The 18,793-nt window shown below is 45.8% G+C and overlaps 1 protein-coding gene across 1 annotated transcript; it reads left to right on the top strand.

Moving 5' to 3' along the window:
* The first annotated feature begins 260 nt into the window (after positions 1-260).
* LOC109883948 (oocyte zinc finger protein XlCOF6-like) lies at positions 261-5,191 on the top strand. Its single transcript, XM_020475956.2, has 2 exons — positions 261-565; positions 2,931-5,191. The coding sequence occupies exons 1-2, from the start codon at positions 340-342 to the stop codon at positions 5,120-5,122; spliced, it is 2,418 nt and encodes an 805-aa protein (XP_020331545.2). The 5' UTR covers positions 261-339; the 3' UTR covers positions 5,123-5,191.
* Positions 5,192-18,793: the final 13,602 nt, after the last annotated feature.

The raw sequence follows: 18,793 nt of genomic DNA on the forward strand, positions 1-18,793 counted from the left end.
AGGCAAAGGTTGGCTACTTTGAAGAATCTAAAATATATTATTTATTTAACACTTTTTTGGTTACTACATGATACCATATGTGTTATTTCATAGTTCTGATGTCTTCACTATTATTCTACAATGTAGAAAATTGTAAAAATAAAGAAAAACGCTTGAATGAGTAGGTGTGTCCAAACTTTTGACTGGTATTGAAAATATAATAATTTAATTTTTTGGTTAAAGTATCAGTTTTTACGCCACCCAGTAGGTGGCGGCAATAGACGTTTTAGGATGTAGTCTGTAAACCTTAAAGAAGAAGAAGCCCATAGACGACAGTCTCAAGTTAAATGTTTCTTCAAAATGTCGAAACCACAGTTGTTGACTGTGTTTATAGCCAAGCGATTAATATCGGCAGCCGTGAACATATTTGGGATAGAGGAAAGGTGGATAGCTCAGTACCAGGAACCACTAGCAGCAGTGACTGTTGAGATAATGGCGGCGGTGGAAACGACGATTGAACAAGAGCTCTCTAGTTCAAAGCAGGAGATTGAACGTCTACGGAGGCTTCTTCTGGAGTTGGGAGCAGGTTCGTAGATAGGTCTTGAAAGAGAGCGAGAGGGGGTGGTTTACACGGGTAACAAATAACCACCAGAGAGGGGCAACTAGTTTAGCCCACAGCATGGCTAGAATTTGCTGTTTTTAAGCAACGCTGGTGTATTTCAGGGGAGAACGAATGCCCCTCTCAGGGAAGCTACCGCACGAACTTCAAGGCCGCCCGCGGTACTGCCGGCATTGTTCGCTGAAAACAAGACAACCCATTATAGTGAATAGGAAAATGTAAATTTTCGTGTAAATAAACACATTTCGAAATGTGAGAGTTCAATGGTTCTTTCAGCTCACTGGTTTTCTAGGCCTCAGTGCTGACTTGAGAGCTTTGTCGTTTCTCTGCCTGTGTCCTCCTTGATTTGAGGGTCTTTAACACAGGTTCCTCGCTCTCATCCACATGCCAAATCCTCGTATAAATAAACACATTTCGAAAACAATTATTGTACCAATAAATGCTTCCATTACTCCAGATGTACACACAAGTTAAGGACAATTTAGTAGGTAATGGCAGCCTGCAGTACCCCAGTTGAACTTCAGCTTGACAAACTCAATGAGAGGGCGCACCACTGAGCTAGCCTGCAACGTCACACTCTGGAGTAGCTGAAACGTCGCATCTTAATGCCGCGTTCAAAGCAAATGGGAACTCGGAAAATACGAGTTCAAATCAAGACGTCAGCGATCGGAAAGTCGGAGCTCTAGAAATGGATGACCATTAAAAAAAAATCGAGTTCCCAGTTGTTTTGAACGCACTGAAAGTCGGATATTTCCGAGTTCCCCGTTTTAAACGAGGCATTATTCTACATACGTTTCCCACATGAGAGGCCATCATAACCGGCTTCAAATGCGCTATTGAGTCTTCACATAGGAATGAATGGTGTCACGTGATCGATGGCTTTGTCTATTAAAATTGGCATTGGCGTATTTACGTTAGTGTTGCTTTGAATTGCCTTGAAAAACCTGAACAGTCTGCGGGAAGCCAGACGTTAATTAAATACAATTCCATTTCCTGTGGCGGTGGGCTTGGACTGTTGGTCATTATAACGGCGAATTTGAAATAAAAATATCTAAAGGAATGATTTATTCAGCAGACTTTCCGTTAGCAGTTGAGCTAGAATACCAGTTTAACGTCCCATTTGAAAGACGGCACCCTACACAGGGCAATGTCCCCAATCACTGCCTTGGGGCATCGGGATATATTTTTTTTAGACTAGAGGAAACAGTGCCTCCTCCTGTCCCTCCAACACCACTTCCAGCTGGTCTCCCATCCAGGGACCGACCAGGACCAACCCTGCTTAGCTTGAGTGGTAAACCAGCAGTGGGATGCAGGGTGGTGTGTTGCTGGCCAAACACATATAAGAGTAATGTGATGTAGCCTAATTTAAGTAGATATCTAGCTAAGCCCTCTGGGATGTGATGTAGCCTAATGTAAGTAGCTAAGCCCTCTGGGATGTGATGTAGCCTAATGTAAGTAGCTAAGCCCTCTGGGATGTGATGTAGCCTAATGTAAGTAGCTAAGCCCTCTGGGATGTGATGTAGCCTAATGTAAGTAGCTAAGCCCTCTGGGATGTGATGTAGCCTAATGTAAGTAGCTAAGCCCTCTGGGATGTGATGTAGCCTAATGTAAGTAGCTAAGCCCTCTGGGATGTGATGTAGCCTAATGTAAGTAGATATCTAGCGAAGCCCTCTGGGATGTGATGTAGCCTAATGTAAGTAGCTAAGCCCTCTGGGATGTGATGTAGCCTAATGTAAGTAGAATCTAGCGAAGCCCTCTGGGATGTGATGTAGACTATCTAGCGAAGCCCTTTCATCCATTGTCATTTGTCATTGTGGCCAAAGCAAAGAGCAGCCAACCTCCTATCTAGATTCACTACTATATGCAGTATGATATCTAGATTCACTACTATATGCAGTATGATATCTAGATTCACTACTATATGCAGTATGATATCTAGATTCACTACTATATGCAGTATGATATCTAGATTCACTACTATATGCAGTATGATATCTAGATTCACTACTATATGCAGTATGATATCTAGATTCACTACTATATGCAGTATGATATCTAGATTCACTACTATATGCAGTATGATATCTAGATTCACTACTATATGCAGTATGATATCTAGATTCACTACTATATGCAGTATGATATCTAGATTCACTACTATATGCAGTATGATATCTAGATTCACTACTATATGCAGTATGATATCTAGATTCACTACTATATGCAGTATGATATCCCTCTAGCCTCAGCAGAGCGTAGACAGTATTTGGATAAATGTGAAATGTCTTTGTTTTTGTCTAACTGGCTAATTATTCCGTCTCCTTCTCTCCAGACCCCCAGCAGCTAACTGTCCCTGAAGAGGAGGTTCCCCCTGAGCAGCAGCACTGTGAGCAGGAGTGGAGCCCCAGTCTGGGGCAGCAGGACACAGAGGCCACACAGATTAAAGAGGAACAGGAGGAAATCAGGACGAGTCAGGAGGAACTCGGGACGAGTCAGGAGGAACTCGGGACGAGTCAGGAGGAACTCGGGACGAGTCAGGAGGAAGAGCAGCTTCACAGACTTGAGTCTGATTCCACAAATGTTGTAGAGTTCATATTTACTGCTTCTCCCTGTGTGGAAAAGTCCTCTGATCAGGACAGAGAGACAGAGAGGGACTCTCTACCCACCAACACAACTGAACAGATCCAAACAGAACCTAATGGAGAGGACTACAGAGTATCACAACCAACCAGTGACTCTCTGCTCCTCTCTGCAGTAAATCCAGACTGTTCTGCAGCTCACAGTGAAATCATTGTAAGTGTGGATGAGGATGAGAGCGAAGAGCCTGTGTTAAAGACCCTCAAATCAAGGAGGACACAGGCAGAGAAACGACAAAGCTCTCAAGTCAGCACTGAGGCCAAGACAACCAGTGAGCTGAAAGAACCATTAAAGTCTCTCACAAATAAGAAACCATTCAAATGTCCTGTGTGCAGTAAACGCTATAAGACACTAGGCGGTTTAAAAACCCATCAGAGAATTCACTCAACGGAAAATAATCGTCACTGCAAGAAATGTGGCCAATCATTTAACTTGTTGCAACAATGGAAGAAGCATATGACGAATCACACAGAGGAGGAATCACCTACGTGTCATGTGTGCAGTAAACGATTTAAACTACCAAACCATCTGAAAACTCATATGAGATGCCACAACGTAGAGAAACCCAGTCAGTGTCCGACATGTGAAAAACACTTTAAATCAGCGAAAGAGCTAGAGATTCACCAGAGAATTCACACGGGAGAGAAACCATATCCGTGTCCGACGTGTGAAAAACACTTTAAATCAGCGAAAGACCTAAAGAAACATCAGAGAATTCACATTGAAGATCAACTATACCAGTGTCCAACATGTGAAAAACACTTTAAATCAAAGTACAACCTTAATCACCACAAGAAAATTCACACCGAAGAGAAATCGTATAGCTGCAATGATTGTGTCAAGTGCTACAGGACAAAGACTGGCTTAGAAGAGCACGTGAGGACTCACACAGGGGAGAAACCTTTTAAGTGTTCCGCGTGTGAAAAGTGCTTTACTTCAACAACCATTCTAAGACGCCACGAGAGAACTCACAGTGGAGAGAAACCGCACGGATGCACACAATGCAACAAACGCTTCCCTGTCAAGTCAGACCTGGTTAAACACATGAGAACGCACACAGGGGAGAAACCTTTTAGCTGTAAAGAATGTGACAAATGTTTCAGTCATAACATTAGCCTGAGACTGCACATGAGAACTCACACAGGGGTAAAACCGTACAGCTGCAAAGAATGTGGCAAATGTTTTTCTGTTAACAGTAACCTGAGAATGCACATGAAAATTCACACAGGAGAGAAATCGTTTTGTTGCCAAGAATGTGGTAAATGTTTCCGTCATAAAATTAGCCTGAGACTGCATATGATGACTCACAGTGGTGGAGAGAATCTTCACGGATGTACTCAATGCAACAAACGGTTCCCCATCAAATCTCTCCTGGTTAAACACATGATGACACACACAGGGGAGAAATCTAATAGCTGCAAAGAATGTAGCAAATGTTTCCTTCATAACATTAGCCTGAGACTGCACATGAGAATGCACACAGGGGAGAAATCATATACCTGCAAAGCGTGTGGCAAATGTTTCCAAAACAAAATGGTTCTGACGAGGCATATGAGAACTCACAAAGGAGAGAATCCATATAAGTGTCCTCTTTGTGTCAGTTCCCTTATGTCATCAAATGAACTAAAACATATTTACTTGGGAGAGAAACCAGAGACCGACCAACCAGAGAATCCATCGTGCCTCTGCAGCGATTGTGGCAAACGCTTCCCAACGATGAAAACCCTGAGAGACCACATGAGGACCACACATGAAGAAAGAAGGCATCCGTGTTCTGTTTGTGGAGATTTCTTTATGTCGTTGGGTTCTCTTAAAGTTCACCAGAAAATACACACTGGAGAGAAACCCCACCAGTGTTCTGTTTGTGGGAAATATTTTGCATTGTAGTGATGGGAAGTTTGGCTCTTTTTACAGACTCTGATCTTTGACTCATTTAAATAAATAAAATAACTCCTCTTTCGACTAATTTCTTTCGAGTCAGTAATGCCCAGAGCACGCAGGACCCCCTACCGGTGAATGATGAAATTATTCTACAAGCCTCTCGTTCACAATAAGGGGCTTATTGGAGTTGTCATTTGTAAAAGTGGCTTTAAGGAATGTACATTTGTGGTTGCCATACATACAGAGGATATTATTTATTGATACCTTGTGGAAAGAGGTCTAGGTACGGCCTGACTAGATTGCCAAGGCATTCCATCGAGTCGTTACAGAGGCGTGACTGCTGTGAGGGTAATATGCACAATATAATTCACAAACTGCAACACCCCCAAACAATTTGTGTTCGAGTTTGGTGAACAGAGGCGGTGGTATGTCTTGGTTCTACAAGCTGTGTATCATCATAACATTCAATTATTAATGAGTCTGGAGTGGCAGGTAGTCTAGTGGTTAGAGTGTAGGGGCGGCAGGTAGCCTAGTGGTTAGAGTGTAGGGGCGGCAGGTAGCCTAGTGGTTAGAGTGTAGGGCGTCAGGTAGCCTAGTGGTTAGAGTGTAGGGCGTCAGGTAGCCTAGTGGTTAGAGTGTGGGGGCGGCAGGTAGTCTAGTGGTTAGAGTGTAGGGGCGGCAGGTAGCCTAGTGGTTAGAGTGTAGGGGCGGCAGGTAGCCTAGTGGTTAGAGTGTAGGGGCGGCAGGTAGTCTAGTGGTTAGAGTGTAGGGGCGGCAGGTAGCCTAGTGGTTAGAGTGTAGGGGCGGCAGGTAGCCTAGTGGTTAGAGTGTAGAGGCGGCAGGTAGCCTAGTGGTTAGAGTGTAGGGGCGGCAGGTAGTCTAGTGGTTAGAGTGTAGGGGCGGCAGGTAGCCTAGTGGTTAGAGTGTAGGGGCGGCAGGTAGCCTAGTGGTTAGAGTGTAGAGGCGGCAGGTAGCCTAGTGGTTAGAGTGTAGGGGCGGCAGGTAGTCTAGTGGTTAGAGTGTAGGGGCGGCAGGTAGCCTAGTGGTTAGAGTGTAGGGGCGGCAGGTAGTCTAGTGGTTAGAGTGTAGGGGCGGCAGGTAGCCTAGTGGTTAGAGTGTAGGGGCGGCAGGTAGTCTAGTGGTTAGAGTGTAGGGGCGGCAGGTAGCCTAGTGGTTAGAGTGTAGGGGGCGGCAGGTAGCCTAGTGGTTAGAGTGTAGAGGCGGCAGGTAGCCTAGTGGTTAGAGTGTAGGGGCGGCAGGTAGTCTAGTGGTTAGAGTGTAGGGGCGGCAGGTAGCCTAGTGGTTAGAGTGTAGGGGCGGCAGGTAGTCTAGTGGTTAGAGTGTAGGGGCGGCAGGTAGCCTAGTGGTTAGAGTGTAGGGGCGGCAGGTAGCCTAGTGGTTAGAGTGTAGGGGCGGCAGGTAGCCTAGTGGTTAGAGTGTAGGGGCGGCAGGTAGCCTAGTGGTTAGAGTGTAGGGCGTCAGGTAGCCTGGTGGTTAGAGTGTGGGGGCGGCAGGTAGTCTAGTGGTTAGAGTGTAGGGCGTCAGGTAGCCTAGTGGTTAGAGTGTGGGGGCGGCAGGTAGTCTAGTGGTTAGAGTGTAGGGGCGGCAGGTAGCCTAGTGGTTAGTGTGTAGGGGCGGCTGGTAGCCTAGTGGTTAGAGTGTTGGGCGTCAGGTAGCCTAGTGGTTAGAGCGTGGGGGCGGCAGGTAGTCTAGTGGTTAGAGTGTAGGGGCGGCAGGTAGCCTAGTGGTTAGAGCGTAGGGGCGGCAGGTAGCCTAGTGGTTAGAGTGTAGGGCGTCAGGTAGCCTAGTGGTTAGAGTGTGGGGGCGGCAGGTAGTCTAGTGGTTAGAGTGTAGGGGCGGCAGGTAGCCTAGTGGTTAGAGTGTAGGGGCGGCAGGTAGCCTAGTGGTTAGAGTGTAGGGGCGGCAGGTAGTCTAGTGGTTAGAGTGTAGGGGCGGCAGGTAGCCTAGTGGTTAGAGTGTAGGGGCGGCAGGTAGCCTAGTGGTTAGAGTGTAGAGGCGGCAGGTAGCCTAGTGGTTAGAGTGTAGGGGCGGCAGGTAGTCTAGTGGTTAGAGTGTAGGGGCGGCAGGTAGCCTAGTGGTTAGAGTGTAGGGGCGGCAGGTAGCCTAGTGGTTAGAGTGTAGAGGCGGCAGGTAGCCTAGTGGTTAGAGTGTAGGGGCGGCAGGTAGTCTAGTGGTTAGAGTGTAGGGGCGGCAGGTAGCCTAGTGGTTAGAGTGTAGGGGCGGCAGGTAGTCTAGTGGTTAGAGTGTAGGGGCGGCAGGTAGCCTAGTGGTTAGAGTGTAGGGGCGGCAGGTAGTCTAGTGGTTAGAGTGTAGGGGCGGCAGGTAGCCTAGTGGTTAGAGTGTAGGGGCGGCAGGTAGCCTAGTGGTTAGAGTGTAGAGGCGGCAGGTAGCCTAGTGGTTAGAGTGTAGGGGCGGCAGGTAGTCTAGTGGTTAGAGTGTAGGGGCGGCAGGTAGCCTAGTGGTTAGAGTGTAGGGGCGGCAGGTAGTCTAGTGGTTAGAGTGTAGGGGCGGCAGGTAGCCTAGTGGTTAGAGTGTAGGGGCGGCAGGTAGCCTAGTGGTTAGAGTGTAGGGGCGGCAGGTAGCCTAGTGGTTAGAGTGTAGGGGCGGCAGGTAGCCTAGTGGTTAGAGTGTAGGGCGTCAGGTAGCCTGGTGGTTAGAGTGTGGGGGCGGCAGGTAGTCTAGTGGTTAGAGTGTAGGGCGTCAGGTAGCCTAGTGGTTAGAGTGTGGGGGCGGCAGGTAGTCTAGTGGTTAGAGTGTAGGGGCGGCAGGTAGCCTAGTGGTTAGTGTGTAGGGGCGGCTGGTAGCCTAGTGGTTAGAGTGTTGGGCGTCAGGTAGCCTAGTGGTTAGAGCGTGGGGGCGGCAGGTAGTCTAGTGGTTAGAGCGTAGGGGCGGCAGGTAGCCTAGTGGTTAGAGCGTAGGGGCGGCAGGTAGCCTAGTGGTTAGAGTGTAGGGCGTCAGGTAGCCTAGTGGTTAGAGTGTGGGGGCGGCATGTAGTCTAGTGGTTAGAGTGTAGGGGCGGCAGGTAGCCTAGTGGTTAGAGTGTAGGGGCGGCAGGTAGCCTAGTGGTTAGAGTGTAGGGGCGGCAGGTAGCCTAGTGGTTAGAGTGTAGGGCGTCAGGTAGCCTAGTGGTTAGAGTGTTGGGCGGCAGGTAGTCTAGTGGTTAGAGTGTTGGGCGTCAGGTAGCCTAGTGGTTAGAGTGTAGGGGCGGCAGGTAGCCTAGTGGTTAGAGTGTAGGGGAGGCAGGTAGTCTAGTGGTTAGAGTGTAGGGGCGGCAGGTAGCCTAGTGGTTAGAGTGTAGGGGCGGCAGGTAGCCTAGTGGTTAAAGTGTAGGGGCGGCAGGTAGCCTAGTGGTTCGAGTGTAGGGGCGGCAGGTAGCCTAGTGGTTCGAGTGTTGGACTAGTAACCGGAAGGTTGCAAGATCGAATCCCCCAGAGCTGACAAGGTAAATATCTGTCGTTCTGCCCCTGAACAAGGCAGTTAACCCACTGTTCCCCGGTAAGCCGGGAATTTGTTCTTAACTGATTTACTGAGTTAAATAAAAAACTGTATTAACTGAACGCACGGTGCAAGAATTATCAGATCTAAACATGTCTTTTTGTTCACTGCGCTCTATGCAGGCGTATCTGTTTCCTGCCTGGGTATATGACAGACAGCTGTTGGTCAGAGCACTTCTCTGGAGCTGGAAGAGGAGGAGGAGCATGTGTCAATCCTATAGTAGGACTCAATGCGGCCAGCAGGTCAACCGAACAACTAAAATGAACGAGTCACTCAGAAAAACGAGTCCGTAAAATGAGTCGTTCACAAAGAAAGAATCGTTCGCAACCTGACAACACGATAGTGATGTGGGTTAAAAACTCCACCAGGGAGTTAACCTGACAACACGATAGTGATGTGGGTTAAAAACTCCACCAGGGAGTTATCCTGACAACACAATAGTGATGTGGATTAAAAACTCCACCAGGGAGTTAACCTGACAACACGATAGTGATGTGGATTAAAAACTCCACCAGGGAGTTATCCTGACAACACAATAGTGATGTGGGTTTTTATCTCAAACTCCACCAGGGAGTTCACTCTGGAGAGAAACGTTGTCAGGTTATCTAAAACTCCACCAGGGAGTTCACTCTGGAGAGAAACGTTGTCAGGTTATCTAAAACTCCACCAGGGAGTTCACTCTGGAGAGAAACGTAGTCAGGTTATCTAAAACTCCACCAGGGAGTTCACTCTGGAGAGAAATGTTGTCAGGTTATCTAAGACTCCACCAGGGAGTTCACTCTGGAGAGAAATGTTGTCAGGTTATCTAAAACTCTGGAGAGAAATGTTGTCAGGTTATCTAAGACTCCACCAGGGAGTTCACTCTGGAGAGAAACGTTGTCAGGTTATCTAAAACTCAACCAGGGAGTTCACTCTGGAGAGAAACGTAGTCAGGTTATCTAAAACTCAACCAGGGAGTTCACTCTGGAGAGAAACGTTGTCAGGTTATCTAAAACTCCACCAGGGAGTTCACTCTGGAGAGAAACGTTGTCAGGTTATCTAAAACTCCACCAGGGAGTTCACTCTGGAGAGAAACGTAGTCAGGTTATCTAAAACTCCACCAGGGAGTTCACTCTGGAGAGAAATGTTGTCAGGTTATCTAAGACTCCACCAGGGAGTTCACTCTGGAGAGAAATGTTGTCAGGTTATCTAAAACTCTGGAGAGAAATGTTGTCAGGTTATCTAAGACTCCACCAGGGAGTTCACTCTGGAGAGAAACGTTGTCAGGTTATCTAAATCTCCACCAGGGAGTTCACTCTGGAGAGAAACGTTGTCAGGTTATCTAAATCTCCACCAGGGAGTTCACTCTGGAGAGAAACGTTGTCAGGTTATCTAAATCTCCACCAGGGAGTTCACTCTGGAGAGAAACGTTGTCAGGTTATCTAAATCTCCACCAGGGAGTTCACTCTGGAGAGAAACGTTGTCAGGTTATCTAAATCTCCACCAGGGAGTTCACTCTGGAGAGAAACGTTGTCAGGTTATCTAAATCTCCACCAGGGAGTTCACTCTGGAGAGAAACGTCAGGTTATCTAAATCTCCACCAGGGAGTTCACTCTGGAGAGAAACCGTTCTGCTGCAGCTGCTTTAAAAATGGACAGAACTTGTAGAACCTGGTAGAAAGTCCGTTGTTTTCATAGAGAGCAGTCAGTCAGTGTCTTGGCACCAGGAGTCCCTGTTCATCTATGATAGAAGACTGTCCTGAGTGGTATTATATCTCAACCCTGTTCATCTATGATAGAAGACAGTGGTATTATATCTCAACCCTGTTCATCTATGATAGAAGACAGTGGTATTATATCTCAACCCTGTTCATCTATGATAGAAGACAGTGGTATTATATCTCAACCCTGTTCATCTATGATAGAAGACGGTGGTATTATATCTCAACCCTGTTCATCTATGATAGAAGACAGTGGTATTATATCTCAACCCTGTTCATCTATGATAGAAGACAGTGGTATTATATCTCAACCCTGTTCATCTATGATAGAAGACAGTGGTATTATATCTCAACCCTGTTCATCTATGATAGAAGACAGTGGTATTATATCTCAACCCTGTTCATCTATGATAGAAGACAGTGGTATTATATCTCAACCCTGTTCATCTATGATAGAAGACAGTGGTATTATATCTCAACCCTGTTCATCTATGATAGAAGACAGTGGTATTATATACCATTAGTAACCATGTCTGAAGGTTCATGTCTGATTTTAACATTGTTATTGAATGACTATTAATCTGTCTTTCCATGAATAAACTGACAAAGGCACATTGTCGACAAGCAGACTGCACTTGACTTTTAAAGGCACATTGTCGACAAGCAGACTGCACTGGACTTTTAAAGGCACATTGTCGACAAGCAGACTGCACTTGACTTTTAAAGGCACATTGTCGACAAGCAGACTGCACTGGACTTTTAAAGGCACATTGTCGACAAGCAGACTGCACTTGACTTTTAAAGGCATGTTGTCAACAAGCAGACTGCACTGGACTTTTAAAGGCATGTTGTCGACAAGCAGACTGCACTGGACTTTTAAAGGCACATTGTCGACAAGCAGACTGCACTGGACTTTTAAAGGCATATTGTCAACAAGCAGACTGCACTGGACTTTTAAAGGCATGTTGTCGACAAGCAGACTGCACTGGACTTTTAAAGGCACATTGTCGACAAGCAGACTGCACTTGACTTTTAAAGGCATGTTGTCGACAAGCAGACTGCACTGGACTTTTAAAGGCATGTTGTCGACAAGCAGACTGCACTTGACTTTTAAAGGCATGTTGTCGACAAGCAGACTGCACTGGACTTTTAAAGGCATGTTGTCGACAAGCAGACTGCACTGGACTTTTAAAGGCAATTTTTTTTGTGATTGTTTATGGAATTCGGATTCAAGTTAAATGTTGCGGATGTCGGCTAATGTCATTTACAAAATAGCCTCCAATACCCTACTCAACAAATTGGATGCAGTCTATCACAGTGCAATCCGTTTTATCACCAAAGCCCCATATACTACCCACCATTGTGACCTGTACGCTCTCGTTGGCTGGCCCTCGCTTCATACTCGTCGCCAAACCCACTGGCTCCATGTCATCTACAAGACCCTGCTAGGTAAAGTCCCCCCTTATCTCAGCTCGCTGGTCACCATAGCATCTCCCACCTGTAGCACACGCTCCAGCAGGTATATCTCTCTAGTCACCCCCAAAACCAATTCTTTCTTTGGCCGCCTCTCCTTCCAGTTCTCTGCTGCCAATGACTGGAACGAACTACAAAAATCTCTGAAACTGGAAACACTTATCTCCCTCACTAGCTTTAAGCACCAACTGTCAGAGCAGCTCACAGATTACTGCACCTGTACATAGCCCACCTATAATTTAGCCCAAACAACTACCTCTTTCCCAACTGTATTTAATTTTAATTTATTTATTTATTTTGCTCCTTTGCACCCCATTATTTTTTTATTTCTACTTTGCACATTCTTCCATTGCAAAACTACCATTCCAGTATTTTACTTGCTATATTGTATTTACTTTGCCATCATGGCCTTTTTTGCCTTTACCTCCCTTCTCACCTCATTTGCTCACATTGTATATAGACTTGTTTATACTGCATTATTGACTGTATGTTTGTTTTTACTCCATGTGTAACTCTGTGTCGTTTTATCTGTCGAACTGCTTTGCTTTATCTTGGCCAGGTCGCAATTGTAAATGAGAACTTGTTCTCAACTTGCCAACCTGGTTAAATAAAGGTAAAATAAAATTAAATAAATAAATAAAAGGTGATTTTACAATCTGCAGTTCAAACAACAACAAAGAGGAAGCCCCCCCACTGTTTTGGTAAACATCTGAGTGATGGGGCTGGAGGAGTGGAACCACTCTGACATTAGACTTGTTTAAATTTCACAAACGGAGCTTTCAATGCTCGGACCGTCCATGAGATCAGAATCATAGTTTTAACGTCGGCCAAGAGATAAGCCGATCAGGGATTTGGACAACGCAGCATTTTAAAGGTAATTTTCCAATTGAGCCGACACATGTGGCGTGTACAGTTAGTGTGGTCTCCGCGAACAAGAAAATATTGCCATTGAAAGGGGCGATCGGATTGAATCTAGTTCCACGATTAGGAGTCTAGTAAAGGGTGTGGTCCCACTAGGAGTCTAGTAAAGGGTGTGGTCCCACTAGGAGTCTAGTAAAGGGTGTGGTCCCACTAGGAGTCTAGTAAAGGGTGTGTCCCCCCACTAGGAGTCTAGTAAAGGGTGTGGTCCCACTAGGAGTCTAGTAAAGGGTGTGGTCCCACTAGGAGTCTAGTAAAGGGTGTGGTCCCACTAGGAGTCTAGTAAAGGGTGTCCCCCCACTAGGAGTCTAGTAAAGGGTGTGGTCCCACTTGTAGTCTAGTAAAGGGTGTGGTCCCACTAGTAGTCTAGTAAAGGGTGTGGTCCCACTAGGAGTCTAGTAAAGGGTGTCCCCCCACTAGGAGTCTAGTAAAGGGCGTGGTCCCACTAGGAGTCTAGTAAAGGGTGTGGTCCCACTAGGAGTCTAGTAAAGGGTGTGGTCCCACTAGGAGTCTAGTAAAGGGTGTCCCCCCCCCACTAGGAGTCTAGTAAAGGGTGTGGTCCCACTAGGAGTCTAGTAAAGGGTGTGGTCCCACTAGGAGTCTAGTAAAGGGTGTGTCCCCCCACTAGGAGTCTAGTAAAGGGTGTGGTCCCACTAGGAGTCTAGTAAAGGGTGTGGTCCCAATAGGAGTCTAGTAAAGGGTGTGGTACCACCACTAGGAGTCTAGTAAAGGGTGTGTCCCCCCACTAGGAGTCTAGTAAAGGGTGTGTCCCCCCACTAGGAGTCTAGTAAAGGGTGTGGTCCCACTAGGAGTCTAGTAAAGGGTGTGGTCCCACTAGGAGTCTAGTAAAGGGTGTGGTCCCACTAGGAGTCTAGTAAAGGGTGTGTCCCCCCACTAGGAGTCTAGTAAAGGGTGTGGTCCCACTAGGAGTCTAGTAAAGGGTGTGGTACCACCACTAGGAGTCTAGTAAAGGGTGTGGTCCCACTAGGAGTCTAGTAAAGGGTGTGTCCCCCCACTAGGAGTCTAGTAAAGGGTGTGGTCCCACTAGGAGTCTAGTAAAGGGTGTGGTCCCACTAGGAGTCTAGTAAAGGGTGTGTCCCCCCACTAGGAGTCTAGTAAAGGGTGTGGTCCCACTAGGAGTCTAGTAAAGGGTGTGGTCCCACTAGGAGTCTAGTAAAGGGTGTGGTCCCACTAGGAGTCTAGTAAAGGGTGTGGTCCCACTAGGAGTCTAGTAAAGGTTGTGTCCCCCCACTAGGAGTCTAGTAAAGGGTGTGGTCCCACTAGGAGTCTAGTAAAGGGTGTGGTCCCACTAGGAGTCTAGTAAAGGGTGTGGTCCCACTTGGAGTCTAGTAAAGGGTGTGGTCCCACTAGGAGTAGTGTACCATTAGCTTGCTTCTGAAAAGATGATAATGACAGACAGTGATGTGAGCCTTGTCTACCACAGACTACCACATCAGAGTTTACACTAGTCACTGTGTGTGTGTGTGTGTGTGTGTGCGCTCTCAGACCTCTTGTTCCCCTAGTGAATGAGTTTGTGAGGCAGCGTCCGTCCCTCCTGTCGTCCGTCCCAATAACATCTCCTGAAGTGTACACTTGTTCACTTCCCTTCTCTGGTTTGAAAGGAGACGACTGGTATCGGAAACATAGTGGAAACTCCCACTAGCCCATTTGCCATTTAGATGTGTGGGAAGTAGTGAAGGAGTGTACACTTCAGGAGGGAAGGAGTATTTCTGCATGTGTTCTCTCTCCCTAAGACCAGTGACCGGTTGTGGCTCGCCCTCTTTGAAGTTAAAATCCTTTCATCTGTCCTGTGATCATAGTCTTAACTGACAGGTGTATAGGAGACACTGGTGAGAGCTCTTCAAAGGACCAACATGTCCGTCTACACAGTGGAATCACCCATTCAGTGTGTGTGTGCTTGTGTGAGTGCCTGCCTTGGTGCTCGTGTGAACATGTCAACTTGATGTCAGAACAAACCTGTTATCTTGAAACATTGGTTGGGTGAACGAGATGTAGAGACTCAACACGACATAAGAAAAGGACTAAGTGACTGGCTGACTGATTAAATAACTGACTGTCTGACTGGCTGATTAAATAACTGACTGACTGATTAAATAACTGACTGGCTGACTGGCTGATTAAATAACTGACTGACTGATTAAATAACTGACTGACTGACTGATTAAATAACTGACTGGCTGATTAAATAACTGACTGACTGATTAAATAACTGACTGGCTGATTAAATAACTGACTGACTGATTAAATAACTGACTGGCTGATTAAATAACTGACTGACTGATTAAATAACTGACTGATTAAATAACTGACTGACTGATTAAATAACTGACTGTCTGACTGACTGATTAAATGACTGACTGGCTGATTAAATAACTGGTTGACTGATTAAATAACTGACTGGCTGATTAAATAACTGGTTGACTGATTAAATAACTGACTGACTGATTAAATAACTGATTGGCTGACTGACTGATTAAATAACTGACTCACTGATTGGCTGACTGACTGAAATCAAGATGACAAACGGTCTTATTTCCTTAATTTATTTCAAAATGTAGACACAAACCACAAGTGAATCCAGAAGGCATCAACAACATCAGAAGTGTTTGTTTGTCACAGACAGAAGGTTGAGAATGAACCCCGGCTGCATTGTCAACAAGCTCACTGCACTTTAACTTTTACAGGTCAATTACGGTTGAGCCACAACATTCGTAGCGTTTACCGCAAATGCTTTCTCCGCAGACAGAATGCGTCTTTGAATCCCAAACCTGAGGGCTCTAGTCAGTCTGAAGCCGAAAGCCTTACAGATTGCTCAATAGAAACGTGAAGATAATTTCCTGATTGAGCCAACATGTGCAGAATTGACCGGGAATGCAGTCTCAGCTAACGAACATTGCCTTTACATTTCAATCGCACTGTAACGCTGAACTTCAGCGATATAGATTGAATTAGAGCCCTTAGACAGGAGAACAGCTAAGGCACAGCCCACCACCCCATCAGAGAAAGAGGGAGGGTGTGGGTGGCAAAGAGAGGGGGAGGAAGAGAGAGGGGAGAGTGCAGAAAGGAAGACCAAAAGAGAGTAGAGCGATGTAGAGACTGTAGAGCAAAAACATTACTGAGAGAAAGAAAGAGAGGCTAACCAACGTTGAGCTGATGTCATGTCACCACTATCATAACGGCCAGACAACATAGTCACAACGTTATCATAACATCTTACTACAGGGCTCTTTAAAACAGTCACGTGACTTGTAGTACTGAGTCTGCGACCCAAATGATTCCCTATACAGCATACTACTTTCAATCAGAGCCCTATACGTCCTGGTCAACAGTAGTGTACTATATAGGGAATAGGGCCCTATAGGCCCTGCTCAACAGTAGTGTACTATATAGGGAATAGGGCCCTATAGGCCCTGGTCAACAGTAGTGTACTATATAGGGAATATGGAGCCATTGGAACTAATATAAAGCCCTTTTCTCCTTCCGTTCTGTTAGACACTTTTCCATAACTTCCTGTTATAAACTGTACTTTAAAAAACAGAACGTCACAAAATACATATTTATTTACATTTTTTTATTTTTTTATTTTTTTAAATAATTCATACTAAAATAGCTATTGTACATCATAAAAAACATCTGTGGAATATTTTATTAAATACGTTTAATTTAAAGGTAGACTCAGCAATATGACGTACATGCAGAAAGTAAACGGCATAGCGGCTCAAACGGCTCGAGTGTTGAAACGTGATGCTCAACTTGTCCGCTGTTTTGGTCCCCTGGCTACCGGGCTGCGAACAGCGTGAAGCAAACCTGTGCACATGCGAGAGAGAGAAGTGAGAAGTGTTGCATCTCGCTCATCTCAATATCTGCGGGTGCTGCTCGTGGCATCACGTCAGTTAGCTCAGTCTACCTTTTAAAAATGTCTGAGACTGAAACTGTAAATAAAAGTTGAATTGTTCCCATGGACACGAGGTAACTAAGCAACAGTGTTTTTTCTGAGGTCAGTGTGGGTTTGAACCTGGGTCGACTGCGCTGAAAAACTGTGTTAGCCTGTTGAGCTAAAGCCCAAGCAAGGTTGCTCATCACACAAGAGTGTATTTCATTGAAGGTTAGCCATGTCGGTTGGTCCCAGCAGTGAAAGGCCTTTTAGGGTGTGTTGAAACCAGACAGCCTGGCCTGCTTGTGCCTCAGGACCAGACGTCTCACTGGCTCAATGTTCTTTGGGGTTTTGCCAATCGTAGCCATGTATACTCTTGAGGTCAAAAGTGAGAAGGTCAAGGCTTTTTAAAGGTCATGTGACATCGCTGACTGTACATGTGTTGCATCCAGACCCAGTGATCCTGTCTATAATGTTACATCCAGACCCAGTGATCCTATCTATAATGTTACATCCAGACCCAGTGATCCTGTCTATAATGTTGCATCCAGACCCAGTGATCCTGTCTATAATGTTGCATCCAGACCCAGTGATCCTGTCTATAATATTACATCCAGACCCAGTGATCCTGTCTATAATGTTACATCCAGACCCAGTGATCCTGTCTATGTTACATCCAGACCCAGTGATCCTGTCTATAATGTTACATCCAGACCCAGTGATCCAGTCTATAATGTTACATCCAGTCTATAATGTTACATCCAGACCCAGTGATCCTGTCTATGTTCATCCAGACCCAGTGATCCTGTCTATGTTCATCCAGACCCAGTGATCCAGTCTATAATGTTACATCCAGACCCAGTGATCCTGTCTATAATGTTACATCCAGACCCAGTGATCCTGTCTATAATGTTACATCCAGACCCAGTGATCCTGTCTATAATGTTACATCCAGACCCAGTGATCCTGTCTATGTTACATCCAGACCCAGTGATCCTGTCTTTTACATCTAGACCCAGTGATCCTGTCTATAATGTTACATTCAGACCCAGTGATCCTGTCTGTTAGATCCAGACGCAGTGATCCTATCTATAATGTTACATCCAGACCCAGTGATCCTGTCTATGTTACATCCAGACCCAGTGATCCTGTCTATAATGTTACATCCAGACCCAGTGATCCTGTCTATAATGTTACATCCAGACCCAGTGATCCTGTCTATGTTACATCCAGACCCAGTGATCCTGTCTGTTACATCCAGACCCAGTGATCCTGTCTATGTTGCATCCAGACCCAGTGATCCTGTCTATGTTACATCCAGACCCAGTGATCCTGTCTATAATGTTACTGACTGTCTAACCGGCTACTGACTGTACAATGTAGGACTCTGGTCAAGTAATGTACAATATAGGGAAAAGGGCACATAGTTTTCAGGTCAACAGTAGTATATATAGAATAGGACTCCATTTGGGATGTAGCCTGTGGGTGGCAGTAGACCACAGTCATAGGGTTGCATCTCAATAGTCTACAGAGGCTTCCTCGCCTCCTCTCCTCAAGCTCCTCTCCTCACTTCTTTTCCTTAAAGGGATACTTTGGGATTTTGCCAATGAGGTCCTTTAACTACTTCCCCAGAGTCCGTTGAACTCATGGATAGTATGTTTATGTCTCTGTGTCCAGTATGAGGGAAGTTGGAGGTAGTTTTGCGAACCGATGCTAACTAGCGTTAGCCATAGACTTCCAGTCGTTGCGCTATCTGCTAGCATGCTAGCAGGTCTCATTGCCCAACGTATCCCTGTTATTAAGCTCCTTTCCCGGAGGAAGCAAGAGGAGAGGGGAAGAGAAGCCTCTTTAGAGTATTGAGATGTACCCCCGAACAGAACAACATGTCTGATGTCATGACAACAGGGGGTTGAGGGTCTTTGGAAATCAAGACAGCAGGTTCTCTGTCGTGTGCAAAAAAAAAAAACAGCATGATCGCCTCCAAAACAGCATCATATTCCCTACATAGTGCACTACTTTTGACCAGCAGTCCATAGACAGTATGTAGGGAATAGGATGCCGAATGTAAACATCAGTCGTTGACAACAACAAAAAAACTATTTCATTAATATAAACTTGAATAAATAGTTAACTTAGAATTGTACTCTGTCACATGTAAAGCACATGAAGGGTAGCG

Source organism: Oncorhynchus kisutch, unplaced genomic scaffold (genome assembly GCF_002021735.2).
Source record: "Oncorhynchus kisutch isolate 150728-3 unplaced genomic scaffold, Okis_V2 scaffold4016, whole genome shotgun sequence".
NCBI lineage: Eukaryota > Metazoa > Chordata > Actinopteri > Salmoniformes > Salmonidae > Oncorhynchus > Oncorhynchus kisutch.